Here is a 12572-nt window from a genome sequence, read left to right as displayed (position 1 = left end):
GGACCGCGGCTCCGCCGACTGGGGCGGCCGCACCCGGGGCTTCCCCCGCCCCGCCGCCTGCTGCGAGGGGCCGGGCCAGCTGCGCCGCCGCAGCCGGCCCCGCCTCCCTGCCGCCGCTCTCAGTCCTGGAGCGCCGCTCGGCTGCCAGAGGGAAGCCGCTACCTGCTCCGGTGCGGAGTCGCTCCTCGCCGTGCGCCGACAGGGAGAGCAGCCGCCCCGCCGCTTGCCGCGCCCGCAGACGGCCGCGAGACGAGAGAAGTTGCCTCCGCGCTCCGCAGCCGGAGGGAAGAGCCCCGCGTGCCGCCGCCGTCTTCCCGCCGCCTCCCGGTCCCGCCGCGGGCAGGCGGGATGATGGAGCCCCCCGCCGCCGCCGCCCGCGCCTCCTGCCGCCGCCGCCCGCTGCTCTGCCTGCTGCTCGCAGCCCTCTGCATGTCGCCAGGTGAGAGCCCGTTCCGCTGAGGGACTCGTCGGGGGCGAGGCTGGGGCCGCAGGTGGCCGTGCCCCCCGGGGCTCCCGTCCGTCCGTCCGTCCGTCCGACCGCTCGTAGCTGGAACGCCCGGCGCTCACCGCCTCACTCCGGCGGCCGATGCGGGGAAGCGGGCTGCGGGAGAGCGAGCCGCCGTGCCCCGTGGTAGCGCCTGCAACCATCTGGAAGCGGGCGGGAGAGGTGGGAACAGAGCCGGGACCGCTCTGCCCGCAACGCCGCGCAGTCCCGAGCGCGGTCGGGGCGCAGCGCTGCGCTGCTGAGGGCGGGTCCCGTGGCACTGGCGGCTGCTGTGAGCCTCGGGGAGCGCCGCGTCCCCCACCGGTGCTGGAAACGTTGCAGCCGTCAGACGTTCGTAGGTTTTATTTTGTAAATATTGAGCGTGAAAGTGAAGTCTGAGGGAGAAGCTGGGGAAGTGAGGAGTTGTGCATTCGGCTCGGAGAGCGTCTCATTATTCCTGTAGAAAGAGCGTCAGCCTGTGGCAGTAGTTTGTATTGCTTTGAAGGAAAGGCTCTGCTCGTGTGTGCCGGGAGCGCGGGGCTCTCAGGAGCTGTGAAGTTGGCGTTCGTTCATTGCCAGCCTTTGCCTCACTGCTGCGCGCTCCTCGGTTAACCGCTTATAGGCAGCAGCGAGATAAGGACAGCGCTTCAGGAGCCCCTTTTCACCAGCGATATAACCGCTCTTACTTAGTATGTGCTTCAGTTAATTTCAGACAAGTGGCAGCCTTACCTTGCTGGCATAACTCAAGCTTTAATTTCTATTAGAATAGCTAAAAGAAAAAAAAACCCGAAAAAACAAACATAAAAACCCTAAAAAAAACCACCAAACACAACCAACCACTCTTCCAACACAGATACAAAAGGAATAGAAGTGTAAGCACTGTACTAGTCTGTTCTGCTCTGGTTTTGCTCTGGCAAATACAGCATCTAATCTCAGTAAGGCTTACAAATGTCTCAGCAGCAGAGTTTGCAGTCAGTGCCGATCTCTGTGGTGTAGAGCAGCTCTTTGGAAAAGATTTTTCATGTTATGAAATACTGAAGGCATGTGGAGTATCCGGAGAGATAAGCACCCCAGCGATGAAGCAAGATGTGTCCCCCGTAGAGAGTTCTGTCCCACTTTCTGCTAACGTAAATAAGAATTGATTTCACTCGCTGTGACTGTCCACATTTGCCCACCGAAGGAAATCTGAAATAACAAAAATAATTTATCTTAAGGGTTGCACTGATGGAAGTCTATAAAGAGATGGAATTTGATGAGCTATTGCTTAAAGAGTTTGGAGGTAAACCATCCGGCATTTACAGAGTAGTTCTCTCTGCTCTCCTTCCTTGTGTTCTCGATGAGAAGGTTGGACAGAACAAATGCATGAGGGGAGAACACAGCCCCACCTCAGATCAGAGACCTTCCCAGCCTACAGAAAATGTCTGGAATGCCCAATTTATAACTTAAGCCTTGCATTCTCAATCTATTCCCTGGAGGACAAAAGATAGTTAAAAGCAATACTTGTTAAGCTTTTGGCATTACTGCCTATTTCACATTCCTTACTCCTTACAATCTTAGTTGTGTCGTGCCAATTTACCGTCGTTCACCACAAATTCTGGATACATCACTATCACAATGCTTGGCTTTGGGGAGTTCCATTTCAGCTTTGCATATGGCAAGCACAGGCTGAGCTATTAAAAGCATATTAAAAGTTGATGTGCATTAGGTATAGATCTCTCTGGCAATATTCAGCCTGGTGGAGGACTCCTGTGAGAAATATTGAGCTTTTCTTTGCAGAAGATATTGCCTAAGAAAAGCTCTATTTAAAACTGAGGTGGTCTATGCCCAAGTGTGAGGCTAGGAGGCTAACTCTATGATTGAGTAAATGAGAATATCGGTTAAATGCTTGGGCTCTTCTAGGAAGATGACTGCAAGTGGAAAGAAAGTCCATTTTCAGTCATGAGCTAACTGTGGTGCTTCCCCCTCTTCTCTGGTCTCTGGTTTATAATAATTCTGAAGATCAGAGTCTCATTTGGCATTGTATTACTAAACATTGGTAACTGTGTCATGGTAATGAAAGGGCAACATGGAGCCTTCTTAATCACAGGGTGATTAATTTGTCCTCACTGGTAGCTATGGTTGTTGGTTTTTTTTTCTTTTTCTTTTTTTCTTTTTCCTTGTATATTTAGCAGGACATTGATCTAAGAAAACTGATTTTCTGTATTAAGACCTGAAGTTTATGAGGCTTTCTGAGACTGAGGTCAGGAGATCTCTGTGCCATGTATATTTTGTTTCGATCTGCTGTGTTTCTGTTGTCCAGTGCACAGAGACTTCTTCACAGGTGAGCTAGAAGTTGTTAAAGGATTTTTGTTTCGGGAAGTGCTACTTCTTTGTAAAACCTCTTTGAAGTTCTTTTGTAAGAATTTGTTAGAAACTCATTTTCCTGTGCTGCCCCTCCTCTGTTGGTTTTCTGGCACACAGAGGGCAACAGCAGCAATCATCCAGGTCTATACGTTTTTGAAATTTCAGTCCAGAGAAAAATAAGCTCTTCAGCTCCATAGGGGAACCAAACAATCAATTTTTTAACTGGAAAAAATACATTTTGTGATGTTCATGAAATACATATCTCTGTGGTAAGTCAGATTTAATTCTGAGATATCTTATTTCCACTTCCCAACCTGTGCAAGAGTCAACACTCTTAGTTATATGTCCATCCATTTTCCTTACAGAATGTAATTTAGGGTGCTAATCTGTAATCCCAGGGTAAATAGCTTCAGCTCCCAGAGTGCTAGGCATAAAACTATTGGCTGGCTTTTCTCCAGCTGTAGGTTTTGGGGAACTGAATCTCTAAGTATCTGTGCAGGCTGATACATGAAGGGGAAAATAATGAAAATGCCATTACTTTACATAATGCAAATTACACTTTTGTGATAAGGTTAAACATATCCTCTCAATTTTCTTACAAATATTCTACTTCTGTAATGTGGTTTATAGTCTTGTGCTATTGAGTGCTCACCACAGATTTCCATAATGTCCTCCCTAGTAATGCATGGTACAAATCTAAAACTAAGGATTACTGTAGTGGCAATAGCTTTAACGTGCTTGCTAGTCATACCACATTACATCATCATGGGATTTTTATTAGAATACTACCACAGGGACTTTTTGTAGAGTATTTTTTTTTTTTTTTTTGGTCAAAGTGGTTTTGGTCTGATTATTGAGCCTGTAGTGAAACAGAAGGAGATTGGAAAGAAGGGAGACAGCTATGGAGGGTGCCAGGCCCGTCTGTTTGTGCTTCAGACCTGTTAACACTTGAGAGACTGAGCCCATAGCTGAGTCTCCCAACAGTAGATGCTCCATATTCAGTCTCTCCTGATTGTGAGCCACACTGTATGACTGCAAGCACAATGGTCTCCAATAGACTTGCTCTGCAGTGCTGTTTCACGCTTGAGGGCTTCTCTTTTACATTATCATGCTGACTGTAGAAATTGGTTTTTCATATCACTAATAATCTGAGTTTTCTTTTTTTTTTTTATTTTTTTATTTTTTTATTTTTTTATTTTTTTATTTTTTTATTTTTTTATTTTTTGCATGGTCTTGTTCAGTTCTGCAGACTGCATTACAGGGTAGGCTGGCTTTTAAGACTGTACATGAGAACCATGATCTCTTTGTTCAGTGCTTCTCAAGCTTCCTCTTAGCAGATAGCTTTTTTTTTTTTTTTTTTCACTTTGATAATGTAATTTTTTTAATTGGAAATACACATAAGCTGTAATGTCACACCTGTAACAGAGAATTGAGCACCTGTTGCAGCATGCTGATTTCTCCTGAGCTCTTCTGCTTTGAAGAAAAATAGTTCTGCTTCCATGCACCAATGCTCAAATGAGAGAATCTTCCAAGAACTGTAAATGCTGTAGGGGGGTGGTAATTAGAATTGACTTGAGCAGAGCATGATTTTTTTCCAGGGAAAAGTGAACATCGTTTCATTTGAACACTCCCCTTGATTTGAAATTATCTTCCCTGAAGACAAGGCTTTGACCTACACGTTCTTTATCTTGGTATCTTCTCCTTATTAAGAACAGTATGAATATTGAAGGAGGCTGTACGTTTCTGTCTCTAACATGCTTGAAAATGAATCTCATCTCTTATATAAGAAGAGATCACAGTGAAGCTAGTACAATCAGCAGCTGGCAGTGATCAGATCAACTTTCCATCCCTTCTTTCTTTCCTGGTTTTGTTTTGATTTTCTTTTTCCCCAATGCATGTTGTGCAGGCTAAATCAGAGTCAGCCCAGCCCCAGAGGATGTTAATCCACTTCTCTAAGGTGGTGGCTCTGCAGAGGAATATCTGCCTAGCTTAAGATAAAATTTCATTCCTTATCATACTTGCTTGTCTCTAGAAAGGCAAATAAGTATTTATTTATTAAACAACTCCTATTTCTGTTGAGCTGGTGTTTTTTTTTTTTTTTTTGTTGTTGATAAGAAATGTGCGTCTTTTGGGAGGTAAGAAAAGGAGGAAGTGATAAAACCATGGAGATGGAGAGTGGAGCAGCTTTAGGGTATGATTTTCGTGGGTTATCAGGGGTTAGAACAGTTCTCTAATGTTTGGTTAGAAAGCATTTGAAGTGCTTTCAGTAGCAATGGAAATACTAAGCTGTTCCCCTGATAACAAGCAAAAAGTGCAGCCTGTGATTTAATGAGTGTTTCTGCAGCCTATGTATCTGTATCACCTGTTTTCAATTAGGTCGTTTTGTGTATAGTTAACCTCTTGTGGAAGGAAAACTGCAAATACTCAAACAGCTTTCATGTGTTGCATTGTGTGCTGTAGTAGTACAGTCTATGGAATCCCCTAGTATTATTAAACATGGATATTAAGTGTAGCAATTTCAGCCCTAGGGGAAAGTGTTTAAACATCAGTAAAGTTTCAAGTGTCTCCCTGGATCTTGTGCTCTGCTGGAATCTCAACGTTTGGAGCCTTGCTGAGCCAGTGACCCTTCAGCACTCACTGGGAACTAGCTATGTCTGGTGGCTTTGCCCCTGCCTTCAGTTATCTCTTTGACACAACTTGCCTTTCTGTTAGGTGAGTCCTGTCTGGGAACTGTTGTGGGTTTCTTTTTTTTTTTTTTTCTTTTTCTTTTTTTTTCTTTTTTTCAAAAGAAGAAATTTGAAGAGATTTTTGGCAGCTATTTCAATAGAGGGAGCTCTGCTACCTTACTGTTAAAAAGAACATCTTTGTGCTTTTTCTCAGATCTCTGGCTTCAGATTGAAAGATGTGTTGGGGAAGAAAAAAAAAAATCTTAACAGTACACTGTGGCAAAGGGTTTGTTTTTTAAATGCATCTTACTTTGTTCACAGCCTTCCTGTTGTGTGAAGAAGCAAGGACAAATCTGAGTCACGCAACTGGGCAAATCCAAAGAGGTGTTTCAATTACAGAGTGTTCCTTTGCAGCAAGGCTTCGCAGGCTTTTAAAATGGGTGTATTGCAGAATCTGGTTTTTGTCTGAAGTCTGCTTGTCTGAGGGGTGCTTCGTGGAACAATTCAAAATGAACTTAGAATAGAGGGTACTCTCAAGGGATGAGCTGCACCGGGAATGGTGTTGGATGAAACAAGGTGCAAACAGTAAGATTGCACTCGGTAGACTGTCGTGGCAAGAGAAAGAACAAGCACTTACAGTAGCACTGACAAAGTAGGATCTTTATTTAACAAAAATAAGTTCATCTAGGATCATAAAGAGAAACTAGAATATGCATACCATTCTGTAAACGTGGATTCAAGGTTATAGCAAAAAAACGCCAGCTCAAATGTGTTTGTATGCTTTGAACATATTCCATGTCTCTAATATATAAACAGGTAAATGCAGAAAGCTGATAACTGTTCTGCAAATCTCAGACCTTGTATTTCTCACTTTTTTTACTGCACTCTCTTTTTTACTGCACTTTCTCTTTTTTACTGCAGAAGTAATCTATTTTTCCTAATTTTTTTCAATTTAACGTGAGAAAATAGCCCTAGATATTGAATTTGAAAATAGATGTCAGCTGTATACAGCTAAATTTAAATGTGATTTTTTTTTATATTATATATCATATATAATAATATATATATTTAATATATATATATTTTTGATTGATATGTGTGCGTGTATCCTCTTTTGTTTGTTTATTTTTATGAAGTGGAATGACTTGTTGATTTGAGTGAACTTACTGTGTTGGCCAAGAAGAGCTTCTAAGGTTCGTAGATTATAAGGACCAGAGAGGGTTATCTGTTGGATGGCATGGTAAACTTCCACAGAAAGGACTATGAGATTACCCAGTTTAAACTGGCATTAAAGCAATGTATAGTTGAATGCAGGAGCGAGGTTTTAATATTATTTGTGGAATATGTTCTTTAATAGAGGTTTCTGAAATGGTTAGCTGCTGATTATATAGAATATTAGCCTGGGGTATTACTCCATTTTAGGATACGGTTTTGTGTCATGAAATCTAGAAAGCACCGTGTGTTTAACCAAGTGAATTTTAATACTTGTTCAGATAAAGTCATGTTTGTTGGCTTATTCTAGTGTTTTTGGAAAGGAGAGACGAACATAATTACCTTCACATACAAAACGTTACGCAGAACAAAAAAAAGAAAGATGAAGAACTGAGTACCTAGGCAGTATCTGGGGAACTTTGGTACAGGTGTGTAATTGCAAAAGCGAAGAGTTCAGAATTGATTCCTCAATGCTTGATACTGTGTATCAAGTAGTATAACGAGTGCTTGCATATAGACAAGATGATAGGATAAGTATTACATATTAAAATTAACTCATGAATATTGACACAGCATTATGAGATTTGCTTTCGCAAACTGGGGAATATTTAAGCTTATGACACTGACATGATTTACCTGATGTAAATGAAGAAGCTGTTTGTCTCTTGCACTTGGTAGCTTGACAAGTGGGCAAGAGGATAATTTTTCCAACTTGAATACATTACTGACACTTTTGTAACAATACCTCGCAGTTCTCAAGCAGTTTTTACTGCTGATCTTGAATCCTGTTTACACAAAAACAATGTGGAAGTCAATATTATGAGTGTCCCCCCAGTTCCCAGTTTATATTTGTAAATTACTTTTCTTACTATTACATGTGCATGCATTCTTCTTAATACAGAGCTTGTTGCGCCGGCAGATCTGTGGATTTAAATAGCTGCCATTAATACAAGCAAATAATGACAGAGACTTCACATTGCATGAGGTTACGTTTTACATCTTAAGGTTGTCAAATAAGTGTTGTTCTTATTGTTATTTTGATAGATATTTAAAACCAAATGCAAGTATTTTGCTCAAGCCCTCTGTAACAGGGCTTTGATTTTTGGAGGAGCAACTCTTCCACTGTTCAGTATGACCTTACTCACCACATTACTGTTGAATGGTGCAACACATTCTGCCTTAGCTTTGAAGTTTAAGTCCTTAAGCATAACCTTTACCCCCAAGATTTAACTCTAGTTAATGTGTGGAGCCCCACAGCAGCAAATTCCGAAGTGTCTACGTGCATGTCTGATGTCAGTGTGTCTCCTGAAAGTTCACCTGAAGGTTTGATAAGGGTCAGGGTCTGGTATTTCATCCAAACTCACTTTTGTCTGCAGGTCATTACTTGTCGCTCCTTATCACTTTCCTGAGAACCCTGCAGGGTTACATAGGAGACATCTGTCCAGTTTCTGGAGGGAAAGAAGTCTAAACCTTGTGAGATAGTGGGGAAAATAACTGGCATGTTGTGTGGGAAGTAGAAAATGCAGGTGAACCCTTTTTCACTTGAGATTTTTGGATCTACTTGTTTATGTATTGAAATGCTGATATATCCAAGGGCTGTGGGAGAGGTATTATTTCTGTATGAGAGTCAACGGGAGAGCAGCAGGCAATGAGGTCATCTTGTGGGGGTTGGAGTGGGAATGGAGCTGTGTTTGGGGCCTTCTGCCTTTGGAGTATCTCTGCACTCACGTTCCTGCTTAGAGGTAGTCCTGGACAGCATGGAGATGAAGAGCCAGACAGCAGGGACTTTTAACAGTGGTCACCTCTGGTGTCTGTTGTAGCAGGTGAAGGATCTGCACCCCTCCCAAGCTTGAGAAATTTCCTGCTTTTACTAGGGGCATACTTACCCTCTGAACTGCTGCAAAGAGCTGTCTGCTTGCTTTAGGGGTGTCACTTTGTTCTCCAGCACTGAATGGTTTGCAGAGCGCTCTATGGGTCGCTTTTTTTATCGTTATTTCCATCTGTGAGTACAGCAGTGATAAAGAAAAATGGGCTTCAGCATGCTCAGTATGCTCACGATCTCTGGCTCTCTTTCCATTACATCAGATGCAGAGGGCACAGAGGAATGAATAAGGCAGTGTATTTCTTCAATGAATACTGAATGGGTGAGTGTGAGCCGACAGAAGCTTTCTCCAGAAAGAAGTGGGGTGTTGTAAGGGCTGACATCCGCACACGTGGTAGGAGGGGCAGGTGAATCACTTGTAGCTGAAATTTGGAATTTGCTGAATTGGAATTTGCTGTCTGACTTCATTAGATCTTCAGTTTTGAAGTTGATATTTTACCCTAAAAGCTTATTATTATTATTATTATTATTATTATTATTATTATTATTATTATTATTATTTCTGGGCAGGATTAGCGTTTCAACTGTTTCTTGAAACAAATGATTGTCATGGATTTGTTCCGAGGGCTAGACATTAACTTCAGAATTGGAAACTACTTTGCATAAGCATATATAAAACCCTAGCCTTGTTAGTATGGCAGGTTCATTGCCTTAGGTATGAATTCAAATTCACAAAAGCCTTACGAATCACTTGTTTTCTGCTTTTAGACCAGTTTCTAGTCTTCCTTCAAGATGTTGTCATCTGTAAACAGCTGTGACAGTTTCATGAGTCTTTTCATGTGAGTGTGAAAGAGCAGAACATGAGCATGCTGGGGACCATGGCTCCTTGTAAGGAGGCTTTCTTCCTGCAAAAGAATAAATATTTGTTACTTTTTTTCTGCGTTCTTTACAACACAGCCTTTTTTCATAACCACACAAGGAGATTGGTGGCTTATAGTCTGGGTGTTCTGTAACCAAGCATAGTAAACTATACATAAATCTTGAAGTGAAGATTTTAACAGAACCTTAAAAGGAAGTATTGCATTGAAAAACTTTTTACTTTTTTTTTTTTTTTTTTTTTTTTTTTTTTTGCTAAAATTTTTAGTTAAGTCTGGGAGGTTTTTTTTTTTTTTTTTTCCTCTGTTTTCTTTATTTAAAGATGGACCTTCACTCTTAGCTGTAGGAAGGCAGGAAAGGAAAGGTATTAGAAAAACAAGTGTTTTATCCATGCGTGCATTAATTGCCTACATTTTCCATCTGTTAATGAAACACTTGACTCTAGCAATTTCCCAGTACCTTCTGCAGTGATAACCTAAAACAAACAAACAAAAAAACACTTTAATTCCATTAGCTTGGGGAGGACTGAGGCCTAGCTATTTCTAAATTTTTTTTAACCTAAAAAAAAAAAAATCATTTAAGGAAGAAGGATGGTGATCCCTTGAGTAAGTTGAAGTTATATAGTTTTTAAAGAAAAATCTGAACGTGGCAGACTTCTCAAACAATGATGTTTGTAAGCAGAAGGATGCTGCTTTGAGCTAGGTCTGATAGTAACTTGAGAGAGCTCACTATCCAAGTTGGTTGGTTTTGTTTTTGTGGGTTTTTCTGTTTTTTTTTGTTTTTGTTTTTTCCCTGCTCAGCATTTCCATGCTGTTAAGCTAGGGTGGGAAGCACCACAGAATGTATTTTATCTGGGAGGACTTCAGTGGTCTAACAAACTTGGCATTCAAATGCTGAGGAAAAAAATAAAAACTTAAGTTATATGTTCCTTGTGGCAGCTTCAGTAATAATGAACATTTTGTGGCTTTTTTCTCCTCAGCAAAGATGAAAATGAAAGTCTAGATTTTTTTTTTTTTTTAATGGGCTATTCCTGCAGTGCATGTACATCCTTGATAACAGCATGCGTTTTGTGAGTCCATGGTACTTAACCTTGCATGAATTACATCTCATGGAATCATTGAATATCCATAAAGGACCCATAACGACCACCAAGTCCAATCCTGTGCTCCATACAGGACCTCTCAAATTCGAACCCTATGTTTAAGAGCGGTGTGAAAATGCTTCTTGAACTCTGGCAATGTGGGGCTGTGCTCACTGCCCTGGGCAGTCCGTTCCATTGCCCACTGCTCTCTGGTGCAGACCCTGTCCCTGACCTCCAGCTGTCCTCCTGACGCAGCTCCATGCCGTTCCCTCGGCCCCGTCGCTGTCACACAGAGCAGAGCTCAGCGCTGCCCCTCTGCTCCCTGTGAGGAGCTGCAGCTGCCATCAGATCTCCCCTCAGCTCCTCTGCTCTGTGCTGAGCAAACCACGGTACCTCAGCCCTTCCTCATACACCTTGTCCTCCAGACTCTTCACCATTTTCATAGCCCTGCTTTGCACACTTACGCAGACATAGCATGTTAAAGAGCTCTCTTGTGTCGAGAGACCCAGCTTTGCACTGGAGGCTAGATGGAAGGGAGCTGTGGTGTGACAAGCACCTGAGCAGGAACTTTGTGTCATCTGGGATGGGATTTCTTAGTTCTGCAGCACGAAAGGGCTGAGTGCTGGCAGCTCTTACAGCAGCCTAATGGCATGCAGTGGCTGAGAAGGTGGCTGCAGGTTTGGGCCCTTACTGTGCCTGCTGGATGGTGTCTGCTGTATAATGTCTTCTGGTGATATGTGCATTGATGCCTAGAAGTTTGTGAGGGGAGCTGGCAGGTGGATTCATACTGTAAAACTCTTTGCTTTTCTACTGTTTTATAGTAGGGGGGTTTGAACTTCTTTCCAAATACAGAAAAAGGAAAGAGACAAAGTAGAATAATAAAATTCTTACCCTATGATTTCTGTTTTGTTGTCCTGAAGCACACTTGAGCTAGGTAAAGGCACAGCTTGCTACCAGGAGCCACCAGCCTGACCAAAGATGTCAATTGGCATCTTTACAGGGAGCAGCATGCACAGGTAGAAAGCAGTTCAGTTCAGTGTCACAAATCTGGTGTACCCATTGGGCCTGCAGGAAAAGCAAACAAATGGAGTCTACTATGGAGACCAAGAGGGGTAAAACTTCTTCTGAAGAGACCTGTTGGAGGTTGCTGCCTGGACAGGAGGTAGCAAGACCAAAAGGACAGTTGTTTTGGTAACCAGAAGAAATATTTCTTTGTGAGACACTTGTAAGAAGTGTTTCTTTGTGATTGAACATCTGAGTTCCTGGAGAGTAGTCAGATGAATCTGAGGGAAATCCTGCTTTGGCTCTGGCCTATTAAAGCCACTCCCAATGAGAAGACGGTGGAAAGTGGGCTGCTCCATCAGAGCAGGGGGAGTGGATGCCACGTGCTGATGTCATGTTGCTAGAGGGCCCCACTGATGGAATTTTGGAGGTAAGTCTTCTGCAGTAGTACTTGGCCTTCAGCTTGCAAGGGAAGCAAATTGTGGAGGATGAGCTGTCCAATTCTTCATGAGAGCTTTCTGGAAAAATTTGGGATTAAGAAGAGTCTTCCAAATTAGAGTTTTGAGAGAGAGGAGAAGAGCCAGTTAGCAGATACCAGAAAGCAGGGGAGAATCATCTGTATCTTCAGTTTGTCAGTTCTTTTTGCTTCCTCCCTTTCCTTTTACTTACTGCACTTAACAGACATTATTCTTCATCAAGACTGTGCTCTGTCACACAACCATACTCAGTTTCATGTCCCTTCTCCTTTCTGCCATACAGCAAAGTACTGTTTCCAGCCTCAACATGCTGTCTGTATTTCCATGGTGACTTCTCATGGCTGAAGCTTTCCAACGAGGCACGTGTATAGGTCCATTAGTCCTGATAGCAATTGGCCTTCCCAAGGAGCCTTCCCTTCTTGTGTTACTGGATCACCACAGGTGATCTAAATGCTGTTTATGTTAAGAGTCTTTCTGGGAGGTGGGGAAAGCCTTTGTTTTCTTCCAGTCTTTGCAAATAGCTTAGTGTGTGAAGTAAAATGTCAGGAAAGGATGTCAAACTATGCTTATGCTTTGCATCTGGCCTACGTGTTTAACTCTGTCTTTGGTG

The 12572-nt window shown here is 42.5% G+C and overlaps 1 protein-coding gene across 1 annotated transcript in view; it reads left to right on the top strand.

The window, feature by feature from the left end:
* Positions 1-348: 348 nt before the first annotated feature.
* Positions 349-12572, top strand: part of ALCAM (activated leukocyte cell adhesion molecule) — a gene marked incomplete at both ends in the record, with an annotated part of 114076 nt that continues 101852 nt past the window's right edge. Inside the window, one exon of the mRNA XM_079545742.1 lies at positions 349-439. Within this exon, the coding sequence (XP_079401868.1) occupies positions 349-439 (91 nt within the window). The remainder of the gene's footprint in view (positions 440-12572) is intronic.

This window comes from Tetrao urogallus (assembly GCF_951394365.1).
Source record: "Tetrao urogallus genome assembly, chromosome: 1".
In the NCBI taxonomy this organism is placed as follows: Eukaryota; Metazoa; Chordata; class Aves; order Galliformes; family Phasianidae; genus Tetrao; species Tetrao urogallus.
Note: the sequence above shows the minus strand (reverse complement) of the source record. Positions and strands in the feature narration are given on the sequence as shown.